The following is a 26,203-nucleotide window of genomic DNA, read 5'->3' as shown; positions in this document are numbered from 1 at the left end:
GATTATATACTTTTCTATTATATGTACTTATAGAATACTTGAAATGCATAATTAATATGCATGTGGATCCTTTATTTTAAAACCATTATAGAAGCCGGGCAGTGGTGGCACACGCCTTTAATCCCAACACTCGGGAGGCAGAGGTTTACAAGAGCTAGTTCCAGGACAGGCTCCAAAACCTTAGAGAAACCCTGTCTCTAATAAATAAATAAATAAATAAACCAAAAAATAAATAAATAAAAAATGAAACCATTATAGAATACTATATGTATTCCAGCACTGGAACATTTTTAGAAAGCAAAAGCAAACATGAACTTTCCATCTCTGAGCTCACACATATACAGCAAACCTTGGAATCTATTTTTAGTTAATATGATTTTTAAGTTTTATTTGGTGAAGTGTGAAAACCAGTTTGTGTATGTGGAGGGAGATTTCACAGGGCAAGCCTCACCAGGTCCTTGTGAGCATTCTGCCAACTGCTCTGATTGGCTGAATGACTTTGGGGTTTCCTTTTGTTTTTGAGACAGGGTCTCCTAAACACCATGCTGGCCTAGCACTCACTAAGTAGCCAAAAATAACTTCTAAACCATCGTCCACCTGCCTCTGACTCCCGAGCGCTGGAAGGACAGCACACGGAACATAGGACCCTCTCCAACTCACTTTTCAAACTCGCATCTTGTGGTCTAGGAACTCCCTCCAGCGCATCATCATCATCATCAGATGGTAAGCTCACCAAAGAACGAGCCACTCCCGCCGCTACAAGTCACTAGACACTTCAGGAAGTCTACACCACACTAACACAGCACCAACTGTGTTTCATAGTCATTTGTACACTTCGGGCCCCACACATTTTAATTGAGATATTACTTACTGTACCTGACGTTACTGAGGTGACCCTGGAAGACAACGGGAATTAAAGGTATCCTGTCTTCTTAAAATGGCTTCCTTCAAGGAATTTGTTTCCTGGGGACAAAGCCAAACAGACCCTCCAAATTCATACTTTTTACATCATAAATAATAATCTGACCTGCCTTGCCAAGTAATTTAAACAAACTGCTTCTTAATTTTAATTAAAATTTCTCCTTCGTCGAGGTCCTTGGAATTTCTATCTGAGGTCCTTCTCTCTATCCGGCCTGTATATGTCCCTGCCTTCAAGGTCTCTGAGACTAAACTAGCTTCAAACTAAAATGTTCTTGGGTCTACTATCCTAGCCAGCTACATTTCAGCACACTATCCAGTAGGAAATGGCTTATCAGCATATTTCTGCTCTTCTTCTGGAGGGAGCTGTGGGAAATGCGACAGGCTCTCTCACAGCCAAAACTGAAAGAGGAGAAGGAGGCAGGAAACTGATGTTGTAAAGGATTTACCAATAAACTTGCTCAGAAAACATTAAGTTGCCCAAAAGTTAAATTTAGCCCAAGAGTCTTCCCTCTGCCAGGCGGTTTAGAGATGAACCTAGCTGACAGGTGTCATTGATCCCTGCACCTCTTCTCAGGAAGAGCAGAATCCCCCCAGGCAGCAGGCTGGCCCTGGTGAGCAGCTGCCTGGAGAAAGCATCCCTGGTCCACCACTAGGAAACTATGACAATGTTTCATATTACCAATCCTCCAGTTTGTCCAAACAACCAAAGCTTGGAATTTCATTCTGGGAAACAGGTTTAACTGCTCAAAGTGAAAGCTGGGGCCGGGAAACTCTACAAACCGCCAGGGATTTCTGTTCCGATCATTGTGCCTAATCATTTCAAATCTTTTCTTATTGACCTCTACGTACTTGGAGAGACTGCTCTCTGGGAAGGCAGATTAATTCCACACCAGAACAAGCATGGAACTTCCATCTTCCCACCCCCATCTCCCAACTGCTGCAGTTAGGTGCCCAACACATTTCTGATTCCCCTATGAAAGGCTTTTGCTCAGGAACCCAAGGAGAGCAGGAGGCAGACTGAACTTTGCGGTAAAAGTGTTAGAATCTATCTCTCAAAGATCAAAGTGTACAAAATGTAACAGCATCCCAGACCTTGGCACAACTGACTCCCTGACAGAGTGCCTTTCTTGCTGTAAAACTCAGCACATAGACAGCACCACCTGCTAAAAACTAAAACAAAGGCCGACTCCCTTAAAGCCCATAGTCCTGGGAAAGTCTCAAAAAGCACTAACCTTGCTTTTCAGCATCTGCAGTTCTGCTTCTGGCTGTTGCTGTTAACGGAAGTGTGTCAGACCAGGATATGGCTTTTGTGCTTAAAAGCTCACTCTGAGAAAGACTCAGGGCTACACTGGGGTCCCAAACACGGAAGACTTTCTGTTGACTTAAACCAGTGTCTGTCTGAGAGGTCTTCTCTGGTGAATACCCCACAACACGAAGTACTATTGTGCTAGGCCCACACACCACCATGGTGATTTTTAAGTTGCTTCTGGGTGCTCAGATGTAAAATGAGATTCATATGAGATTACAGGTGACCTCATTCAGTTTTATCCGTTTATATTATATTTATGTCTTTCTGGACAACTATTCCAGGAAGGAGAGGACTGCAGGAGAGACAGACATGAGACCCTACAGCTGCAAGAAATTCTTAATTCCCAAGCCCTCGCCCTACTCCCACAAGAGTCGAAACTAGGTTTTTCCTTTGGCAGACCCTTCAATTTCTTCTGGGAGGCTGCACTCCATCTACACTGATGTTACTCAGTCCTGTCTGTTGAAGGTCTGTCTCCTAACTCTCTGCCTCTGAAACCTAACAGGAACAGCGACAAGGTCTACCAGCACCCCAAGCCTTTTGCCTCCTCTTGGTTTGCTGTTCTCTTGTTCTGAAAGCTCTTCTAGGTGAGAATCTGATATTTCTGCTTGGAATACACACATATCCGTTTGCAGTTTCTGGGAAAACACAAGCATGTTTTTCCCCAAATGCTAACACTGCATCTGTCCCGTTTCAGATTTTCCCAATCGACCAAAGCTGCAGGTCAGGGGCTCGCTCTTTTGAACATAACATAACTCCATGGCTGTGTGCCCATCCACATTGCAAGTGAAAAAAAAAAAGATTAATCATAGCTACCTATTAAACTTAGAGACAAGAACCCTATGTAGTCATCAGCCCTTTTATTTTTCTAATCAAAGCTTTATACCATACAGTCACTCTACCATTGTGTGACCCTGGGGGCTGTGAGGTGTCTCTGTCTTATGAATAATATTCCATCTTGCACAAAAAGCCCGAAAACGTTACTGACATGGACTGGGCCATTATCAGTTTTAATCTCTCTTGGTATCCCCATAGGGAAAACACATTATGGCATGTGAAACTGATTTACCAGATAGAGCTTTCCCATGTATAACATAGGAGTAAGTATCACTAGAAATATGAGCACACCTTAACTTTCCTGAGTCGGGTAGATGGGTAACATCCATCTGTTGAACATTATTAACTTTAATTCCTCTGGGGTTTAACTATCCATCCCACTCATTGAAGTTGAGGGTACAGAGGGGTTGCAAGAATGAATTAGTTATGAAGCTTGTCCTTTGGAGTAGAAACTTGGTTCTATAATATCTTAACAGGTTGATGTCGTGGAGCATGTGACTCAACAGCTGTCTCGAATACAGCATATGCCCATTTATCAACCTCAAAATTATCTTTTTCTCATTCCGGTAAATTAGAACATTACCTCAGATGAGTGATTAAACAAGTAAGTAGACGCTGGCTGGCCATTAGTGTAAAGTGTGGAACAGTTGTAATAACAATGGATTGGAGATAGTTTTGATCTGTGCTATTTCTATTCTTTGAGTAATACCCACCACATGTTGTGAATCAGAAAAGCTATTGAGGGGTTTGTTATGTTCAGGAGTATGTAACAGGTCTTCCTTTATTTGACTAGTTCTCTAATAATGACACTGAGACTTTCTTTAGTTATGAAAACTTAGCCTTAGCTTAGGCTTGTTCCCAACTAGCTCTTAACACTTAAATTAACCCATTTTATTAACCTACATTTTGCTATATAACTTGTTACCTCTCCTCAGTAACCATACGTCCAATTTCCTCTGCTTCTGCCTGGCAAATCCCTGGCGTCTCCGACTCCTTCCCAGGGTTCCTATAGCTCCCTGGAAGTTCCACCTGTCCTTTCCTGCCTAGCTGTTGACCATTCTTACAGCTCTTGGTTAAGACAGTCAGAAGGTGCCTTAGCAGGTCAGGTTAAACAGAGACCCATCTTCATACATCATACAAAAACATTACCCCAACAGGAGTATAGGTGCTAGGTTCCTTACAGGAGCAGAAATTCAGGAACTCAAAGACAGCTGCATCACCAAAGCCTACCATAGCACAGGTGACAGCTCACAAAGGCTGAGTAACCTGGGTAACCGGGGTAACCTGGGTAACAGTTACACAGCCTGGGGCAGCCTAGCAAGATGGAGACTGCCCCTTCCAAGTCCTCCAGCTGATTTAAGCCTATTCAAGGCGGCTCAGCTGATCTTGGCTTCTTGCTGTTAGCTGGTCTGGTCTGTCTTTGCAGTTTGACTTGTTTACTCTTGGGAAGAGGGATGAGACTGTTCGATTTCAGGGACTTCCAGAAAGCTTTACCTTCCTGTGCAGAGTGTCTCGACAGGATGAGATGAATCCCTCCTTCACTTACAGCGATTTATGAAAAGGACAAAAAAATTTTAAAAATCTAATTTGATATTGGTGATATAAAGAAATGATTTTTAAAACTTTTTAAAAAAACTTTTAAATATAAAATGATTATATTGAGCCGGGCAGTGGTGGCGCACGCCTTTAATCCTAGCACTCGGGAGGCAGAGGCAGGTGGATCTCAGTGAGTTCGAGGTCAGCCTGGTCTACAAAGGGAGTTCCAGGACAGGCTCCAAAGCTACAGAGAAACCCTGTCTTGAAAAACCAAAACAAAAAACAAAACAACAACAACAAAAAAAAACGATTATATGCCAATTTTAAGGGACCTTAGAAGGCTGAGGGAGGCCAGGTGGTAACGATCCCATAGTTTGCATACTGGTATTAATGACTCGTAAATTATTTAATAATCTCCTTTACCAGATGTTTTTCTTAATAGTAAATATAGGTATATTCCAGGGGATTAATGTGTTGTGCTCAGATTACGACCCCCAGAGAGAGATTGCCAGAGAGGCCCAGACTATAATAAGCAAGGTTTAATCAGCATAATACAAACATGTTTGGAACTCATCTCCATCCCCATTACAACAAGATAGAGAGGAGTTGTATCTCCTCTGTGGGGTAAACTTTCAAAGGCATAACTACAAAGAGAATCTTTGAAGATGCTTTGCCACGGGTACAAGGACTTTTGCTCCCTCCCATTCTGTTAAGTTAGCTTTTTCCTTGTTCTTAGAGCAAGGCCACTGTTCCTGAGTTAGGCCATCTTTATCAGCCTGTACCAGGTGGCTGGCTGGGCTGAGCTAAGTGACCTTGTGCTTGGAATCTCCTGGGTGGGAGAGGGGAAGGCCACTATCTTCCCGGGAAAACATTCTGCTAGGAAATTTCTTCTTGCCCCTTTTGATAATAAGGGGTGAGGGTTCCACATTCCCCACTCCTCTTGCTTCTAAGGCTCAGCTCAATCATGAGCTGGTTTTGCTAACTTTGGCTAAATTGTCTCTTAAAATTACAGTCTTTTTGTGTTTCTTCAGACTTAGCATTTTAACCAGGGATTATTGGACGATGTATTCTTTTAACTGTTTCCAGCTGACTTTGGGGTGTCGTTGTCAAGGGTTAACAAAGGTGAAATGCTAGTCAAAAAGAGAAAATTTTAAGAACATTTGGTTTGTGGACTTTGTTGAAGAGCATTTATATAGGCTAGACTGGTCCACATCAGTTTTTTAGCAAGTCCATGGTCCACAGTCATTTGGAGCAGGTTGTAGTCAGCAATTAATGTTTGTTTGTGTCCTCCAACCAAGGGGAAACCTGTTGAGACAAATTTAAACTAGGAACAGAAGTTAATACATTTGAAACTTTTAGGCCTATATTAAAATCCATATTATAGAAATAGAAAATAACAGATATATATAAAACAGTAAAAATAGACTTATGCCTTTGAGTTTCAGCAAAAACAGAAAATTCTGAACTTGTAACCCAAACAGTATGTAGTCATTGTTTTATTGTTTATTACTACTACCTTAAATTATTTTTTAAACCCTTAATGTTTATGAACTTTTATACCCTCAGACCTTTATATGTAATGAGCTAACAAGCTGGCTATAGCTTTGTGTACGGATTGGGATATCCTTTTTCTCTTAAATTGATATTATAGCTGGCCTAGCCATTAATACAATCAGAGATCTTAGAAGGATAAATAAATTATACTTAAATACAGACAAAACAGAAAAATGACAGAGACCATCCCATACACAGTCACACCCAGGTCTCCATAGCACTGGAGGCAGAAGCATCAAAACAGCAGGCTTTACCAGGCCTATAAGGCGATTGGTTTCTGTGGAAGAGGGACATGGAAAAGACTGACTTTATTTTGTCTAGGCGAAAGTGGTGCAATCAATTCTTCAAGGCCCTACCGTTTGTCCACAGTCTGGGCTGGGTCCTGGCAGCAGGTCATAGCATCGGGGCATCTTGCCCAGTGGTCAGCGTCGTCGTTATCCAGGTGGAGACATTGTAGTGTCTCATAGTCTTCTTTGGAGACCTTTGGTCGCTGTTAGGATCTCAGAGTCTCTGTCTGATATAAGCTTTTTAAACATTATTTTAAATGCCATTTTCTATAGATCTCTGAAGTATTTAGAGCTGTCGAGGTATCTCTGATTAGACAGACTTTATTATTAAAAATTACTTGTTTTAAGCTTTAAAACATATATAGGGGACTAATAAGGCTTATCCCAGTACTTTGAGGATGACTGATTATTAATTTGTATTTTTAACGGTTCAGAACTATATACCATATTTTTGTCAGATTGAACATTTAAGGATTTTAGCAAAGACAATGAGGCTAAAATCTAAATATTAACAATATGAAACATTTTATAAGCATATATGTTTTATAACCTACTTTATTATAGTTGACACTTTTTGGTGACTATTACCTGGCATTGGTGGTTTTCTTTGTAGCTGGGTTTTTTTTTTTTTTCTGGGAGTCTAATTTCAGCTATTCCCAGTGGTAACTGACATTCTTGTATATCAGTAAAGAACAGCATAAAACAGTTTTAACATTATCTATATCAAAAAGACATCCAGAAGCTGGGCAATGGTGGCGCATGCCTTTAATCCCAGCACTCGGGAGGCAGAGGCAGGCGGATCTCTGGGAGTTCGAGACCAGCCTGGTCTACAAGAGCTAGTTCCAGGACAGGCTCCAAAGCTACAGAGAAACCCTGTCTCGAAAAACCAAAAGAAAAAAAAAAAAAAAAAAAAGACATCCAAATTTTTGTGAACCCGAATCTAATGACCAGAGCTCAGAGAAAAATTACAAGTACAAAACTTATAATTAAGCCGGGCGGTGGTGGCGCACGCCTTTAATCCCAGCACTCGGGAGGCAGAGGCAGGCGGATCTCTGTGAGTTCGAGACCAGCCTGGTCTACAGAGCTAGTTCCAGGACAGGCTCCAAAGCCACAGAGAAACCCTGTCTCGAAAAACCAAAAAAAAAAAAAAAAAAAAAAAAAAACTTATAATTACCAAAGACTAATTTTTTAACAAAATAAACATATATAATTTTTAAAGAAATAACCATGACCCTTTAACAAGACAGACAAAGCATTTAAAACCAGAATTAACCATTAAACATTTAGGTACAAGAAATTATAGCAAACATCTTTTGGCCTTTTATAATTTTAAGTCTGGCTCTCTTTTTTTATTTTTTTAATTGGTTTAGTCAAACATTTTTAGACAAACATTTTTATTATTATTATTTTAGTCTTTTGTCTTTTTTGGTTTTTGGACAATATAAAAACCTCTATTAAAAACCTTTTTAGACAATATGTAAATTTTTATCAAAGTCTTTTTTGTGATTTTATTTAGCAGACCATTGCATAAAACAAAAGCAGAAATATGTATCTTAATTAAAGGTGATAAGCATTTGCAACCCATATATTTTTTTTTGTGGAAACAAAAGCATTTTTAAACATAATGTACCTTTTGAATTTACTTTAATATAACATTTTTTAAAGTTACAGGTTGGTATAATTGAAAACTTCTTATAAGCAGTATCAGGACAGAAAAGGATTAAGTTGGGAAACTGCTGGCCAGCAGAAGAGACCTTGAGTGTTACCATACTGAAGAACTTGGCTCAGAAAAGAGGGGGCAGCAGCAGTGGGCACAGAGAGTGTCCTTGGCTTCAGTGCTTTTTTTAAAAAGTTTTTTTGTTAACTTTTTTGACCATGATCTCAGATTTTTTGTTCTACATTTGTAGTTTTTCAGTTGCAAGCGGTCAATTCCCTGCCACCTGCGTGCAAGTCCCTCTCTCCTGTCCAAGGCAAAGACCCTCAGGATACAGAGAGAGAACAAGGGAGAGGGGGGCTGCCCTGTTCTGCTGCAGCCGGCCTCTCTCAGTCACTAGCTCCACAGCCTGCCTTCTCAAGAGGCGTCCCTCTGCCCTCAGCCTTTGAAGAGGCATCCCTCTGCCCTCAGCCGGGTGCAGGATGATTTTGTCACCCGCTCCATCTCAGGTGTCCTTGCTCCCTGGCCTCGAAGCCCCCCAGGCCCCACCCAGATCCTCTGCCACATTGCATTTCCTGCAGTCTCAAGGCTTAGCTCTCAGCACCCAGTGTATTCTCTGCCATCAGACCTGGCTCAGGGCTAGGGATACAGACCCTAGATGCGCTGCTGTCAAGTCATCTGCATTTTACATTTGAGTCTTGTCTTATTATTATTATTTTTTTTTAGTCCTCGTCAGTCCAGTCTTAAACATAATAAACAAAGAGACAGCAGCTTTCTGGAACTCCAGGGGATCACCATGCACCCGATGTAGTGTCCCCAAAGACATTCCAAGTCACAGGCATGTACTCCCTACCCTCTCTGCGCCCAGTTCCTTTTGGGCGCTCTCCAAGATTTTGCCTCTCTCCTCTTCATCTCTAATGGCTGGCGGGCGGGGGCGGGGGCTCCATAGGAGCCTCGAGGATAGAAGTCGAGAAAGAAAACAAAGCAACAATCAACGTAACATAACATAAAGGACTTTGACAAATTTCTGGGGCAAGACACATAGCGACATTTTCTCCCAAACTCAGCTGCCTCTGAGGTAGCTGTAAATGACCCAGGACCAGTAGAATACCGGCCCCTGTCTAATGACCTGGGAGCAAAACTCCCTGTCTGAAAATGACCCGGGAGTGGGAGAATTCCCATCCCTGTCTGGAAATGGAAGACAAGGCGTCCCTTGCTTCTCCAGGGTCTCTGTACAAGTGTGTCCACTTCAGAGAACACCTGTCAATACCAAAATCCCAAATCGGTCGACCGGTACAAAACCAAAGCAGCCATAGTCAGATAGACAAAATGACAGAGACAAAGAGACAAGAGACAAAAGACAAAGAGCACTCTCTCACGGGTAGATGCTAATAAACCTCTGGACTTCCATCATCCTGGTGGAATCTCTGGGATTCCCGGCCAACACACCAAATGTTGTGCCCAGATTATGACCCCCAGAGAGAGACCACCAGAGAGGCCCAGTAAGGTTTAATCAGCATAATACAAACATGTTTGGATCTCATCTCCATCCCCATTACAACAAGGTAGAGAGGAGTTGAATCTCCTCTGTGGGGTAAGCTTTTAAAGGCATAACTACAAAGAGAATCTTTGAAGATGCTTTGCCACGGGTACAAGGACTTTTGCTCCCTTCCATTCTGTTGTCAGCTTTTTCCTTGTTCTTAGAGCAAGGCCACTGTTCCTGAGTTAGGCCATCTTTATCAGCCTGTACCAGGTGGTTGGCTGGGCTGAGCTAAGTGACCTTGTGCTCAGAATCTCCTGTAATAACCCTATCAGCCAGTTGTAGTGGTCAGACAGCTGGCCACCATTTATCATTAATTATGATTACAACAGGCCTTGGACCAAATCTTAAAAAAAAAAGTTTGTTTTCTATTAATATTTCCAATTTGGGGCAGTTTTCTTAGCTTTTGGAGTCACAACTGTTCCCCAAAGCAGCCAAAACCTTGATCTTTTTGGACACTAAAAGGATTTCCTTTCCCCTCATATATGGTAGAATTAAGAGTTGGACAAGTCTGACAAGATCTCCTGAGTAAAATGGGAACATGGGGGCCATGAAGGGGAGGGGAACAGAAAAAAATGTATAGCTCAATAAAATCAATTAAAAAAAAAAGAGTTGGACAAGAGTGAATCCATGAAGAGCATAATAAGAACTTAAGAAGAACTCCTCCTGTAAAATCTAAATAAACAACTCCGACCCGTGCTTTTGTCTTATTGTGTGCCCTAACTGGTAGCAATCCTTGGGAGCTCAGTTTCACGTCTTTTTTTTTTTTTGGTTTTTCGAGACAGGGTTTCTCTGTGGTTTTGGAGCCTGTCCTGGAACTAGCTCTTGTAGACCAGGCTGGTCTCGAACTCCCAGAGATCCGCCTGCCTCTGCCTCCCGAGTGCTGGGATTAAAGGCGTGCGCCACCACCACCCAGCCTCAGTTTCACTCTTCAGGGACTCAAGGATGACGATACCCAGCTAGAGTATCTGAGCATCGCACTGAATCCTCCTCGGCGACTTTTACTCTCCTCTCAGCTTCAACATACTATTTAGTAATGACGCAGAGTGTTTCCTCTCACGTCCTGAGTTTCCCTGTTCTTGAGTACTTATTGGTCACAAGTCAATGTTGTGTCACCCCCAGTGTTCCTGGAGTTGCTGGGTGCCCTTCAGGCTCCAATATAGGCACCAATCACACGCCACCATCAGAGGCACTTGCTGTGTTCAGTTCGGCAAGAGTTCCCTATCGGAGCTCCTGGACAAGAAGAGCAATGACATAGGGCAAGCTTCACTTGGAGCCTCTAGGTTCCCTGTAAGGAGAAAAGAGAACAACTCTGTTCTGTAGTTTGTTGTATTTGAAGGGCAGAGGGGGATGCTGCAAGTATCAGGCCCTACCTAGAGTTTCAGAGGTCGCGGAGTCAGAGCGACCTCTCAAGAAGCACACCCAAAGGCATTTTCTTTCTTTCTATGCAGTTTCCTACAGAGAAACCTGAATGCCAAGGAGAGGATTAACTGGATCACAGGTTGCTCTTGAGTTTAGGTTTGCCCTGATGAAAACTTTGTAGGCTACCTGCATAGCAACAGTGATTAAATTTAGTGTGTTTTACTTAACCAGATATAGTTGAAATGTCATCAACATGTAATTAATATAAAAACTATTAATAAAATTCTTTATTTCCTTTTTAAATAATAAATCCTTGAGAGTTGGTGTGGAATATAGACGTAGACCACGTCTCCATTTAATAACAAATTAAAATGGGAGGTAGTTGGTCTGTACGGATTCTACAAATTTTTTTTTTGTTTGTTTGATTTTTTGTTTTTTCAAGACAGGGTTTCTCTGCAGCTTTGGAGCCTGTCCTGGAGATAGCTCTTGTAGACCAGGCTGGTCTTGAACTCACAGAGATAAGCCTGCCTCTGCCTCCCAGAGTGCTGGGATTAAAGGGGTGTGCCACCACCGCCCGGCTCGGATTCTAAAAATTTTAAAACCGATACACGCCCTTTTTTGTTTGTTTTTTGTTTTGTTTTGTTTTTTGAGACAGGGTTTCTCTGTAGCTTAGCTTTTGGAGCCTGTCCTGGAACTAGGCACACGCTTTTAATCTTAGCACTTGGGAGACAGAGGCAGGGGGATCTCTGTGAGTTCGAGGCCAGCCTGGTCTACAAGACCTAATTCTAGGACAGGCTCTAAAACTACAGTAAAACCCTGTTTCGAGGGAAGAAAAAAAAAAAAGAACATTCTCAGTGCTTCACACAGAAATACCAAGCAAATTGAGAAAGCAATTTCCCTATGAAAGAAGAGGTGTCAGGGAGCTAGGTGTGGTTGGTCACCCCTTTAACCACAGCACTCAGGCTGAGGCAGGCAGCTCTCCGAGTATAGGTCAGCCGGAATGTAGACATCCTGATGTACAGTAAGTTCCAGGACAGCCAGGGCTACAGAAAGACAAAAACAGAATCCCAGCCAGGCTAACTTTAGCACACTGGGGCAATAAAGCACCACCTGTGCTTTATCCTGGTGGTGACTGTGTATCATCATCCCATTGATAGGAGATGTCACAATCTGACATGATTGGCTAATTCATATTTAGCACAAAGGAAATGAAGGAAAAGGGAAGGAGGGTGCCACTCATGGTCATCGAGTTTAGGAAATGAAGCAGGACCTTTGTATTGTTGGACTCTAGTGTCCAAACACCGAAGAGGAGTCGCCGCCCCCAGAGACCACTTCACACACCAAAGCCGATGCAAAAGCATGAGGATTTTATTAATTCTGTCATGACAGGGTCCCCCAGCATTCGGGAAGCCGAGAGACCTCGAATAGCTGGCACGGGCTACTTTTCTTTTTTTTTTTTGGATTTTCGAGACAGGGTTTCTCCGTAGCTTTTGGTTCCTGTCCTGGAACTAGCTCTTGTAGACCAGGCTGGCCTTGAACTCCCAGAGATCCGCCTGCCTCTGCCTCTGGAGTGTTGGGATTAAAGGCGTGCACCACCACCGCCCGGCCACAGGCTACTTTTAAAGGAGAGAGATGCTGTCTCAACAACAACAAAGTAGCTGCTGGTCTCAGCCCGATCTCATTTCTAGAGACTTTGGATGAGCAGTTTCAGTTCCCTGACTTTGTGCTCTTTCATGACCTTTATGGAGCAGCAGTGTGAATGACTCCAACCTTCTATGATTACCTTTGTGCAGCATGTTTTGTAACTCTAGGAGATTAGCCCATTTGTGTGTAAACATCTTCTTTACAATTATTTGCCTCTGACCTACACAGAGAACTCTCAACAGAGGAATCTAAAATGGCTGAAAGACACTTTAAGGAAATGTTCCACATCCTTAGTCATCGGAAAAATGCAAATCAAAACAACTCTGAGATTCCCTCTTACACCGGTCAGAATGGCCAAGATCAAAAACACTGATGACAACATATGCTGGAGAGGTTGTGGGGAAAAGGGAACACTTCTGCATTGCTGGTGGGAATGCAAACTGGTACAGCCCCTTTGGATGGCAGTGTGGCGATTTCTCAGAAAATTAGGAAACAACCTTGATCATCCTTGATCCAGGAATGCTACAAGAATGCCTTTATTGTGTTCAGAGGCAGCTTGTATAGAGATAGCCACGCCCCAGCTAAACCCACCAGAAACCACTCCCCTGCCGTCAAGAATGCCTGAGGGTCTGGTGCTCAGAGCAGCTGTAGGCACTCAGATCAGGGGAAAACAAGTTGTTGACAAGAAATTCAGGATCTGGAGGTTCACTAGCCTTTTTTTTTCTACCATCTATCTATTTTAACCTAGAACTCAGACATCCTCCTACCTCTGCCTCCCAAGTGCTAATATCAAAGGCATGTGCCATTATGCCTAGCTTAAATTGAAATGTTAGTTTTGAGGTTTAGTGGGAAAACTGCTGTTCCTTCTTTGAGTCCTTAGTCTCATTAATACAAGAATTTAAAACCGTTCAGAAGGTCAAGGCCAGTTTTATTAGAGTTTGAAAGACAAACAGTACAGGCAAGCAACAGGAAAACCTGAGCTATCTTGAGGAGAGGAAGAAAAAAAAAACATACTGTTAGTTACCCATGGAGGTCAAAAACTGAATGGCCATGAAAACTGTTATCAGGTTGGCTGAACAACACACCAAAGTTCAGAGGACGCTAAAACCTAGACTCTTGTGTCTCAGGGAAAAGGACTGTACCAGGGCCATGTGGTTGAAAAATGAATAGAGGCAGATTATAAAGAAAAGTCTCCCCAAAAGATAATGGACTACAGGGTTAATGAAAAGTTCCCAGAAAGCATCTAGCCACCTGATGGAGAATAGCCTGCCTTTTACTTTGGCATATAGCGGGCTTTTTTTTTTTTTTTTTGTATTGGTGCCCAATCTGTGTTCCCAGATGCTATGATAAAGGCTGTCCAGCCTTCCTCTGCGATCTGGCTTCTTTCATATGTTAATCTAGATAGTTCCATCCTGTTCAGCTCCTGACACTTGATCTTCCAATTCGGCTAAACTACTCAATTTATTGTTTTCCAACAGGATTTCTTATTCCCGTATCGCTCTACCGTTTGTGATCAGTAGGATTTACTCTCAACCGTTTACTTTCAGGGTACTAAACTACTGCCTTGTGAACCAGGGGAAGCCTGAGGGTAGGCGATGGGTCTCTTCTGTTCTTTTCTCTTTCACCGGACTGCAACCCGAAGTGGAAAAATACAGAACTTTTCAACGGTTTGATATTGAATTGGACGCGAGCTTTAACTTCTAGAATATCAAACTAAAGCAAATTCTGCTTTTTTAAAAAAAAAAATCTAATCTAAAACGTTTAGAAGGAAATGAATTTGATGTAGAGTTAAGAAGCATAATCGCTCGGAAGGTTATTACAAAATTCGGATTTAACCAATGGGAGCGTAAACCGGCCTCTGTAACAGCTAACCAATCAGACAGGGAGAAAGTAAGTCTTAATTTGCATAAAACTCCCTACAAATAGACAAACAACGTGTTCTCAGGCATCATTTTCTTTTTCTAGCGTAGAAAAGGATCTGAAGATGCCTGAACCTGCTAAGTCGGCGCCCGCCCCGAAGAAGGGCTCCAAGAAGGCCGTGACCAAGGCGCAGAAGAAGGACGGCAAGAAGCGCAAGCGCAGCCGCAAGGAGAGCTACTCGGTGTACGTGTACAAGGTGCTGAAGCAGGTCCACCCCGACACCGGCATCTCTTCCAAGGCCATGGGCATCATGAACTCGTTCGTCAACGACATTTTCGAGCGCATCGCGGGCGAGGCGTCGCGCCTGGCGCATTACAACAAGCGCTCGACCATCACGTCCCGGGAGATCCAGACGGCCGTGCGCCTGCTGCTGCCCGGGGAGCTGGCCAAGCACGCCGTGTCCGAGGGCACCAAGGCCGTCACCAAGTACACCAGCTCCAAGTGAGCGCTCCGACCTCACTCTTAACCCAAAGGCTCTTTTCAGAGCCACACAACTGTTCACAAATAAGAGCTACGCACGACTTCCTCTTTACACAAATATCCCGTCTTTAAAGCGACAGTATTAGTATTCTCCACTTCCTACAGGCAGAGTCTTAACTAGACACTCTTGTTTTTTTTCTATGAATCAGTTTGGCCTCCGCACTCTGAAGCTACTCAGAACTACTTCCTGCAATTAAAGAAGGTATTGGAACAATGAGTCCAGAACTTGTGCTATGTAAACGTTAGGTTCAACCCTAGTGTCTGCCGGAGAGGAAGGGACAGCTGAGCGACCTAACCGAACGCCCGTTTTCCCGAGCTTTTGTTTTAAGTATTCCTGAGAAATTAACAGTCACGGGAAGGTGGAGTGAAAAACCGTGGATTTATCACCCGGTTTAGCTAAGCTACATGAATCCACTTTTCTCCTAATGTTCAAAACAAGCTTGTTAGTTCGGTGCCTGTTAGCCGGCTCTGGGTGACGCTCAGGTCGCCATTTCCATGGCGCCGCCCTGGATAGAGACCGCCTGTCTCAGCTCGCCGAAAGCGAAAGTGCTTGAAGCACCAGCGCCCGCTTTTACCTCTTCTAAATCGTTCGGCGCCCCCACCGCCTCCAAAGAACTGGCCTGGAGCTTTTGCATTTTAAGCTTTTACATATGAATTGGGTTGTGGGAGAAGCAGCAACAACATATCCATTTTAAAAAGAAACAAACTGATTTGTTTACTTTTTCAATTACAGGAAATGGTGGAAAGGCTTTGTTTGTAAAACTAAAAGGAAAATCTAGTAGGCAGGTCTGGAAACTTTTCATTTCCTTCTTCCTTTTCCTAACTGCTGAGTGTCTTAAACAGCAAGAAAATTTCCAAGCCCCTTTCCTGACTTGTTTTGGAAATGAGATCTGGAAATAAAAATTAAAAAAAAAAAAAAAATCCTATCATTCGTAATGTGGCCAGGCTCTGGAGTCTACAGACTATAAATTTAGCTTTTTTGGAAATATATGTCCCAGGAGGGAGGGACCCTGACCCAATGTGCAGGGAACAATATAAAGTAGGATATCGGGGGTCCTGGGGAATGGAACTAAATCCCCTGTTCCAGTGAGCTACAGTCATGCTGCCTGCTATTCCATGTCTCCTTTCTCAGGCTGGACCTTTATCCGACCGCCCTAGGTATCTATTTTAAAGTGAGGTAAATACAAGCCAGGCAGTAGGCCTTTAATCCCAGCACTCGGAAGGCAGATGCAGGCAGATCTCTATGGAGTTCAAAACCTGCCTGGTCTACAAGACCAGCCAGGACAGACTACAAAGCTACCGAGAAACCCTGTCTGAAAAAAAAAAAAAAAAAAAAGAAAAAAAAAGTTAAAGTAACAAAATTGCGCCGGGCGGTGGTGGCGCACGCCTTTAATCCCAGCACTTGGGAGGCAGAGGCAGGCGGATCTCTGTGAGTTCGAGACCAGCCTGGTCTACAAGAGCTAGTTCCAGGACAGGCTCCAAAACCACAGAGAAACCCTGTCTCGAAAAAACAAACAAAACAAAACAAAACAAAAAAACAAAAAAAAATTGCAACTGTAATCCAGGAGACCGCTCTGCGAGTAAAGTCATTTGCCACCATGCCTGAAGACCGGAGTTCTGTGCACTAAACCCACATGGCACTCTGGTAAATAAATAAATAAATAAATGCCCTCTATCCTACATGGCAAGCAGGGCACACACAGATAAACAAATGTTTGGGATTTTTTTTTTCACTTTAAAAAAAATTGCAATGATTGTGACTTTAGAAACAAGGCTGAGCCGGGCAATGGTGGCGCACGCCTTTAATCCCACACTCGAGAGGCAGAGGCAGGCGGATCTCTGGGAGTTCGAGGCCAGCCTGGTCTACAAGAGCTAGTTCCGGGACAAACACCAAAAAAGCTACAGAGAAACCGTGTCTCGAAAAACCAAAAAAGAAAAAAGAAAAAAAGAAAAAGAAACAAGGCTAAAACTTCCTGGTGAATTATTGGCTTCTAAGAATTCAAATGTCCGTGTTAATATCTTGTTTGTTTAGCTTTCTTTTCTTTGTAAGAGATCTGTCTTGTAGCCCTGGCTGCCCTAGAGCAGCCATGAAGCACAAACTAATCTCAAACTCTCAGCAATCCTCCGACTCACTGTTTCTAAACGTGGATTTATGGGTGGAGGCCACCACACCTTGTAGTGTTTGTTCCTGTTTGCCTTGTTTGTTTTGTTTTGTTTGTCTGTTTTTAAGGTGTAGTCTGGAACTCACAGACCAACCTGTCCCCGTTCCTCCTGTAGCCTCTGCCTGCTGAATCCTGGGATTAGAGTGAACCTCCACACCTCTTGTCCTGTTCAGATTTAAAGCATTCCTGACTGAACCTGCCTTCTTCATTCCCGCACTGACCTTAAGCCCAGAATTGTGGTGGAAAGGAGACCTCCGTGAAATGTCAGAAGATTCTTCCCAGGAATTTTTTTTTTTTAAATCTTTTCCTGCTCTTTGAAATCCCAGTGACTTTCTCCAGTCTCTGAACTTTGCAGATTTTTCTCTAGGCCTAACTGGGCTACTTAGCAAGGATCTGCTATAAAATAAATAAGAGAACAAAAAATCTTGACTGCAGGGCAGTGAGCACCACCTGTTGGTCATATTGAAGGACCCATTGATGATTCCAATACACAAGATTTCTGTTATCTTCAGGGTCTGGAATCTGTTTTGCAAAAGTTCCCAAAAGGAAGTGTTGGCAGGACAGCTGAATAAATCTAGTGACTTGTGAGCCTGATCATCGGAGTTTCATCCCTGGAATCGCTGTAAAGGTGATAAATACCAACACACACACACACAAATTAAGTACTGAGGGGGCACTGATGTTCTCTCTCTCTCTGGTGACATTTTGGAAACATCTGATTTGCAGATGAAGGTTAATAAAGTCCTGGACCATGTATACTGTTCCTTGAGGGGCAGATGTAAGATTTATATGTCAAACTACTGTGTTTATTTTACAGACTAAGAAATTAGGAAAGATTCTAAACAGGGAACTAACAAGTTTCAGTTTTTCAGGTTTCCAAGACTGGATTGGTTAGAGAATTTGGTTTGGTTTAGTTTAGTTTTGAGACCGACTAGTATCTATATCTCACGGGCCTTGAACAGAGGATGGCCTTGACTTTTTCTAGTCTCTACCTCCTGGGTGCTGACAGTATAGACCAGATCTGCTTCTACAGAGCACTTGAAATGGAATACTGTGCCTGGAGCTACATTGCCAGCACCCACCTCACTCTTCCCCGGCCTTCGTTCACTCCCGGGAAACCACTATTGATGAATAAAATTCGTTCACTCTCGGGAAACCACTATTGATAAAATAAAATATACTCGTACATGTATAACTTCTATACATGCACAGGACTATTATTGGGGGAGGGGGCATACTGGTCAAGAGAACAGAATGTCTGGCCTAGGTGGGAATCTAACACTCCTGAGACCAACCTTAAACCATGCTAGAGACACATGGGTTATTTCCTGTATTGAGATGCTTTACTTTTCATTCCCAAACTTCACATCCTAGCACAATTCCTACAAGCTGAGCAGCCACTTCCTGAAACTCCAATTTTTACGTTTTAAAGTCCAAAGTATGCTTCTGATACTTTGGGGGCATGCATGTCTGAGATCAGATCACCCGGGAACTAGGGTTAGAAGCCTTTGAAGGACAGCAAGTAACTGAGAAGAAAACCTGAGTCCTTGGAGCAACTAAGTGGTATCTCAGCCCTTTAAAATTGTTGGCTGAAAATATTAGTCGGTCAAAAAACAAAGGGGACCTAATATGAAAATAAGCCGTGCATGAACTCGAAAGGTTTGGGAAAGCAACTGATGCGCCGAAAGGAACGATTTACAACAGTGAGAGTTACAAAGGCAACAAAAGCTATGCAAAGAACTGTAAAACCACTAAACCAACCTCAAACGAGATATTGAGTACGCCCTTTTTTGTGAAAATGTGGGTGGCCCTGAAAAGGGCCTTTTGTGAAGCAAATAGGCTAGGTGAAACGTTTAACCTCCGAAGCCGTAGAGGGTGCGGCCCTGGCGCTTGAGCGCGTAGACCACGTCCATAGCGGTGACGGTCTTGCGCTTGGCGTGCTCCGTGTAGGTGACCGCGTCGCGGATCACGTTCTCCAGGAACACCTTCAGCACCCCGCGGGTCTCCTCGTAGATGAGGCCCGAGATGCGCTTGACTCCTCCGCGCCGGGCCAGGCGGCGGATGGCGGGCTTGGTGATGCCCTGGATGTTGTCGCGCAGGACCTTGCGGTGGCGCTTGGCGCCGCCCTTGCCCAGACCTTTTCCGCCTTTGCCGCGACCAGACATTGCGTTGCTCTAAGTAAAAGCGCAGTCCACAATGACTCCAACACGCCCGCTTCTTAGCTTTTATAATACCAAGGCGGACCTGTTTGAAAACCTCAAGAGCAGGGGCGGAAACCACTGTCAATTACGGCTCTTCTGTGCGTTTGTCCAATGAAAGGCTGGAGGCGGGACCTGAGGCAACAGTAAAGCCAAGAGTTAAAATTTAACACATTGTATTAAGTATGTCTATACAATTCGTTCAACCTTCAATAGGGATAACGGTATGTATTAGCAACAAATAACTTTGGCATTTGTTGCTCATTTCACTAAATATTAAGTAATACATTATCATTCCTCCAAGTCACCGTGGTTCTCAACCTGTGGGTCGCCACCCCAATCTATATCACCTATTTATATCAGATCTTTACGTCGTTACAATTACGAAAGAGCAACAAAAATTATTTTACAGTTGGGGGTTCAGTACAGCATGGGAATTGTATGAAAGGGTCTCGGTATTAAAAAAAGTTGAGTACCACTGTGTCTAAGTTTTGAGTACAGTTTTAAGAACACATGCATTGTTTCAGGTTCGAAGACTTGTACTGACTTAGGTACGCCTAGGAATCTGAGCAGTGTTCTTTACCATGCAGATTGACCAAGGAGAAGTAAAAGCTCAGATCGTTACAGGACTAGCGGTCTAAAAGATTAAAAGATGTATACTGGATATTCATCCCACAGGTGTGAATCTTCTACTTGATTTACACATAGAAATTAGGGGATCTGGAAATGAGGATCGTAGGGCGGTTCTATTTTTATTTCGCCTTCACTTACCCAGAATTCCCTGTGTGTATGTTTTAGTCAATAAACATTACATGCTTGTTGAGATGAAAATAGTGTTACTAATAATGATTTACTGGAAATGTGTAAGAGTCTGTGAATGAATGGTTCTGCTATTATCTTTGCCCTTCAATTATTCTTACAGAATTCTTTGAAGAGAAATAGTAAAACTAGGTTTCAGACTTCCTAGGAGTAGATTTGAAACTTTATACAGATTAAATCAAGTATATATTTTTAATAATGCAGAGATGTCTATAAGGACATGGGGTGAATATCCTCGATGTATAAATAGATTCTCCTTCTTAATCAGCTTTGAAATTCTTCGAGATAGACAGGAGAGTGCCAGAGACACTGGCCTTACTGCTCCAGGAGATTGAGTCTCTGTTCATTCTTCCACTCTGCTTTGTGAGGTATGGAAGATTGTTTTTTTTTTTTGGTTTTTCGAGACAGGGTTTCTCTGTGGCTTTGGAGCCTGTCCTGGAACTAGCTCTTGTAGACCAGGCTGGTCTCGAACTCACAGAGATCCGCCTGCCTCTGCCTCCCAAGTGCTGGGATTAAAGGCGTGCGCCACCACCGCCCGGCTGGTATGGAAGATTGTTATCCTCCAGGCCAGGCTAGCCTCCAGTTTACTATAGCTGAGGCTGGCCTCAAATGTCTGATCCTTCTGTATGTACCTGCTGAGTTCTGAGACTACTGTCATCTGCGGCCATGCTGGGCCCTCTTGCATGTTTATTAATAAAATATATTTATCCTTTTCTTAAAAAAAAGATTGTTATCCTAATTTTTATACTCCCTTTTATTGGTCTTATGAGTATATGGATCTTTTCTCTTCTTTGATAAGCGATGCTCTTTCTTCTGTATGAGTACAGAAAAATCAATCCCATGTCAAAATTGTTTAAATCTACCAAACATAGAGAGACTATAGGAAATGTCATATCCTTTCATTTTCTTTCTTTTTTTTTTTTTTTTTTTTTTTTGGTTTTTCGAGACAGGGTTTCTCTGTGACTTTGGAGCCTGTCCTGGAACTAGCTCTGTAGACCAGGCTGGTCTCGAACTCACAGAGATCCGCCTACCTCTGCCTCCCGAGTACTGGGATTAAAGGCGTGCCCCACCATCGCCTGGCCCCTTTCATTTTCTTAGAAGCAGGATTATCTATACCTAGGAACAATGAACAATAGTTTGTTTACTCTGGTCAACACAAGGGTGTTTCACTAAGGATTCCACATTTTTGTATTCAGGAACAGAGAGTTGAAAATACACACAGTTGTGGCAAAAGCAGGAACAGTTTATTAGGATAAGTATACATGCATGGAAGAAGCAGAACAGAGAAAAAAAAAAAAAAAAACAAAATTCGCACAGCCCCTCAAAGGCCTACTATACAAAGGGTGGAGTGAAGGGTGGAGTGGTGTGTCTCATCAGTAGCTCTGGGGTCATCTGCAGGCGTAGGTTTTCTCGCTGTGCTGTTAAAGTTTTCCAGCTTCCTACATTGCTTGTCTCATTAGTACCCCAAATCAAGGCCGTAGTGTGTTTTTAGGTACCCTTAAGTCTTTATAAAGTGCCCTTCTCTTTCAAGAGCGACAGATGTGGTGAGGACTGAAATATTTTTCCAAATGTTCTCAGTACCAATTTGAGGTTTATTGTTTGGGTTTCTTTTTTTCATATGCTAATTTTTCAGATTTGGGTCAAGGTCTTCGGAACTTCTCTTTCTACCACATCTCCAGTCCCAGCCCAACCACAATTCCTAGAAAACCTAAATAATGACAGATGAACTCAGTGAAAATACACCAGATGTGACAGATCGTATCTGGTGACAAAAGAAAACCATTAAAATGATTATTCTTGTCCAATAGAATTTTCATATCAAAAGAAGTAAGTGGTATCTGTTATTGTAATGATTGTGTGGAATTAATGAGAAAGCTTGCTTTTTAAAATACAAAGCGTGACCCATTCCTTCTTCCAACCTTGATGGAGGAGAGGGTGCCCGGTCTCACTGCAGCTGAATATACCATGGCTGACTGATATCTATGGGATGCCTGCCTGTATCTAAATGAAACAGTGGGGGAGGAATGGATGCAGCTGCAGGATGAGGTGTGGGACTGGGAAGAGGGGAGGGAGGTGAAGTTTGGCTTTAAAAAGGAAGGGGGAAAAACACAAATAAAAAATCATTCAATATAGAAAAAAAATACAAAGCTCAAGGAAAACCCAAATAGCTGTTTGGGGTCTGAAAATCCTAAAATGTGTTTTTAACTGGAGAGCCCACTATTAAAAACAGGAGCAGAAATTTTTTTAAACAATAAGTTTCCTCTTGGTTCTGTGGAAGACTCAAGGACCTTGATAAAGGCTCTATTAGTTTGCTTTCTATTGTTATGATAAAACAATGACCAAAACCAATTTGTGGAGGAAAGGGTTTATTTGACTAACAATTCCCCAGCACAGTCCATCACTGAGAGACATCAGAGCAGGAATGTTGAGACAGAAACAGAATCAGAGATCATGGAGGAAAACTGCTTATTGGCTGGATTGTGTGCCCTGGGCATGGCAGCACCTACAGTGAGCTGTGCTGTCCCACATCAATTATTAATCAAGAAAATGTCCTACAGGCCATTCTGATGGCATTTCTTCTTTATTTGTTTGTTTTGTTTCTGTGGATACTGTCGTTGTTTTGTTTCTTTTTCTGTTTTTTTGTTTGTTTTTTGTTTTTTTGAGCCAGGGTTTCTCAGTAGCTATAAAGCCAGTTCTGGAACTGCCCTGTAGAGCAGGCTGGCCTTGAGCTCACAGAGCTCTGCCTCTGCCTCCTGAGTGTGATGAAGGTATTTCTTTGGATGAGCTTTCTGCACAAATGACCTTTGTTTGGGTCAAGTTGAACAAAAATATCCAAAGAACTGTTTAACACTTGAGAAATAAAACATGAGGCTCTCGATATCAAAACTGCAACAATCCAGAGGAAAAGCCAGTGTTCTTCCTTAGAATTTTCACTCCTCATTTTCTGTTGTTTTTATCTTTAATTATATATAGTTATGTGTCTCTGGTTGGTAATGTGCAGGAGAGTACGGGTGCCACAGGATCCAAGGCGCACAGGATCCCTAAGGAGTGTGAACCATAGGTAACTGGGGATGAACTGTCATGAAATCAGCAGTCCTCTGCCAAAGCTTAACAAAGCCGTCTCTCTAGCCTTTCTTTTGAGACAAGATAACTACCCCAGAAAAGAACTAGAATTCATTTTGTATCCCAAGTTGGTCTCCAACTTTCAATTTGCCTGCCTCACAGGAGTGGCCACTGTGCGTCTCTATGCCAAAACTATTGTCAGTAGCCCGAATTATAACCCATTCCAGAACTGTAACAATGTTCTAGAATGAAAGGAGCTGGGAGCCTATCTGAAAGCAGGAGGGCCTCAATTCTTGAAGTGCACACTTCGGACTGCCAGCTAAACAAGTTATCACCAAAGACAAGGCCTCAACGACGCCGCAGCTCAAGCGTCCTTCCAGAACTGCGTATTCCAAGAAATGTGGCCGGTATTTAGCCACGGAGAAAAGGAACCGGAGTTGAAATATAGAATTGGGACGGTAAATTTAGAGGATAAGGGGATTCATAACCAAGGCAGAGTCCTGACGACTTTGCTCCAGAGCCTACACGAAACTAAATAGGCCAAGTAACAAGAAACTGAAGCACAAACGTGGGGTCACCGAGGGTAAAAGTAATACAAAAGAAAATAAGTACAGCAACTACAATGTTAAAAAAATATGTAGAGGCCAAGAGACTGGGATATCTAAAATCTAACCCTTTACAGGCCTTAGAAATGCCCAATCATAGGTTACCAGCTGATAAAGGAGGTACACACTCTTTTACAGAAAATGTGGGTGGCTCTGAAAAGAGCCGTTGGGTTCAGCTTTCCATTTAGTGGCCTTTATGCCCTCTCCCCGCGGATGCGGCGGGCCAGCTGGATGTCCTTGGGCATGATGGTGACGCGCTTGGCGTGGATGGCGCACAGGTTGGTGTCCTCAAACAGACCCACCAGGTAGGCCTCGCAGGCCTCCTGCAGCGCCATGACGGCCGAGCTCTGGAAGCGCAGGTCGGTCTTGAAGTCCTGCGCGATCTCGCGTACCAGACGCTGGAACGGCAGCTTGCGGATCAGCAGCTCGGTCGACTTCTGGTAGCGCCGGATCTCGCGCAGCGCCACGGTGCCGGGCCGGTAGCGGTGGGGCTTCTTCACGCCGCCGGTGGCCGGGGCGCTCTTGCGGGCGGCCTTGGTGGCCAGCTGCTTGCGCGGGGCCTTGCCGCCGGTGGACTTGCGAGCGGTCTGCTTTGTACGAGCCATAATTTAAAACAAAGCAAAAGAAAATTTGGAAAAGTCTAATGCGCTGTTGCCAGAGTACGTATATATAAGGCGAGTGAGCCCCGTTTTCATTGGCCCACACAGGAAAATTAGCACGGGAACCTTATTGGTAGCTCTATTCACATCACTGTCCAGGACCCGCCCTATTCATTTTAATATGTTCCCTTGATTGGTTTTCTACTTTAAGTCAATACTTTTAGCTTGCACAGAAAAAAAAATTGTACTACCCAGTTTTCTTCAAAATAATTATTACTTATTAGGATACAGGTTGTTTGCCTCCTAAATTTTTTGAGAATGAGCCCGAAACGTAATTTTTGGAAAGGCACCGGCTGTGAGTAATTGATCAAGTAATTTGATGGGTTTTTTTCCTTCTACAGAAAGAAAAGATTCACATCAAAATCAAAACCTAATTAAACTTTGAGGGTTTTTATGTCATTGCTAAGGCTTTCAATTCCATATGATCATTCACGGTGAAGCACTAATTTCAAACATGATTAACTTGATCATTTTCCATAAAACAATTAGGGGGGATTCTAAACGTGTATAAACAGGATGGGAATAAGAAAAGGCTCACTCTGAACAGGCAGAATGCTGCTTAAGTTCCAGTTGAAGTTTGACATTGCAAAGAGGATTATAAATTAATAATTGTCAAGAATACACAGTACAATGACTCTTGGTGTCCATCCAGTATATAAACTGCACGGGTCAGGTTATCGAAAAATTTTAGGTGACTTCAAGACAAAAGGCATTATCACCATGTTGAATCCGCATGATGCTTGGTATTGGCTAGTAGTTCTGGGAAAATACGCTTGGCTTTCTAGGTTTCCTTATTTACCTAGTTACATTCCAGGAGGCTCTACTGATTTGGCCAATTAGTCTCAAACTGTTAGTAACTGGAGCTCGCAAAAAGACCAAGTAATCATTATTGCAGTTTGTTCAACTCTTTCTTTGAGACTGTGGGGGCTCTGAAAAGAGCCTTTGTGTCTGAAGTTTTTGAAAATTTTGATGGTTGTCAAATTACTTCCCCTTGGCCTTGTGGTGGCTCTCGGTCTTCTTGGGCAGCAGCACCGCCTGGATGTTGGGCAGGACTCCGCCCTGCGCGATCGTCACGCGGCCCAGCAGCTTGTTGAGCTCCTCGTCGTTGCGGATGGCCAGCTGCAGGTGGCGCGGGATGATGCGCGTCTTCTTGTTGTCGCGGGCCGCGTTGCCAGCCAGCTCCAGGATCTCGGCCGTCAGGTACTCCAGCACGGCCGCCAGGTACACCGGGGCGCCGGCGCCCACCCGCTCCGCGTAGTTGCCCTTGCGGAGGAGGCGGTGCACGCGGCCCACGGGGAACTGCAGGCCGGCCCGGGAGGAGCGGGTCTTGGCCTTGGCGCGAGCCTTGCCGCCCTGTTTGCCGCGTCCAGACATAACAGAAAGAGTAAAAGACAGTAACACGGCAAAATGGCCTTTGAAAACGTAATAAAGTGTTCCTGATGAGAAGGTACTTATACTAGAAGCTGGAAGTGAAAATGTACAATGTGATTGGTTAAAATTATCTTATTCATTGTAACCAATAAGAGAGGAGATATAATACGACCAAATTTACATAATTGTGTCACTGACCAGTTTTCAAATCATAGCTGAGTAGTATTGAAGCGCTTATTTGCATACAAAGTCTATAAAAGCCCAACCACTAGAGCACTACTACGC

At 43.2% G+C, this 26,203-nt stretch overlaps 5 protein-coding genes across 5 annotated transcripts in view; 2 read left to right on the top strand and 3 right to left on the bottom strand.

The window, feature by feature from the left end:
* Positions 1 to 26,203, top strand: part of LOC130885664 (uncharacterized) — a 122,400-nt gene that overhangs the window by 71,748 nt on the left and 24,449 nt on the right. The window lies entirely within an intron of this gene.
* LOC130885709 (histone H2B type 1-C/E/F/G/I) lies at positions 14,614 to 15,006 on the top strand. Its single transcript, XM_057787406.1, has one exon. The coding sequence runs from the start codon at positions 14,626 to 14,628 to the stop codon at positions 15,004 to 15,006; it is 381 nt and encodes a 126-aa protein (XP_057643389.1). The 5' UTR covers positions 14,614 to 14,625.
* LOC130885668 (uncharacterized) overlaps positions 19,057 to 26,203 on the bottom strand; it is a 46,254-nt gene continuing 39,107 nt past the window's right edge. Inside the window, exon 5 of the mRNA XM_057787367.1 lies at positions 19,057 to 19,375. Coding sequence (XP_057643350.1) covers positions 19,057 to 19,375 — 319 coding nt within the window. The remainder of the gene's footprint in view (positions 19,376 to 26,203) is intronic.
* LOC130885685 (histone H3.1) lies at positions 24,083 to 24,515 on the bottom strand. The gene has a single exon (XM_057787383.1). The coding sequence runs from the start codon at positions 24,491 to 24,493 to the stop codon at positions 24,083 to 24,085; it is 411 nt and encodes a 136-aa protein (XP_057643366.1). The 5' UTR covers positions 24,494 to 24,515.
* On the bottom strand, positions 25,529 to 25,921 carry LOC130885694 (histone H2A type 1-E). The gene has a single exon (XM_057787392.1). It carries the CDS (start codon positions 25,919 to 25,921, stop codon positions 25,529 to 25,531), a length of 393 nt encoding a protein of 130 aa, XP_057643375.1.

Source organism: Chionomys nivalis, chromosome 13 (assembly GCF_950005125.1).
Source record: "Chionomys nivalis chromosome 13, mChiNiv1.1, whole genome shotgun sequence".
Lineage (NCBI taxonomy): Eukaryota > Metazoa > Chordata > Mammalia > Rodentia > Cricetidae > Chionomys > Chionomys nivalis.
Note: the sequence above shows the minus strand (reverse complement) of the source record. Positions and strands in the feature narration are given on the sequence as shown.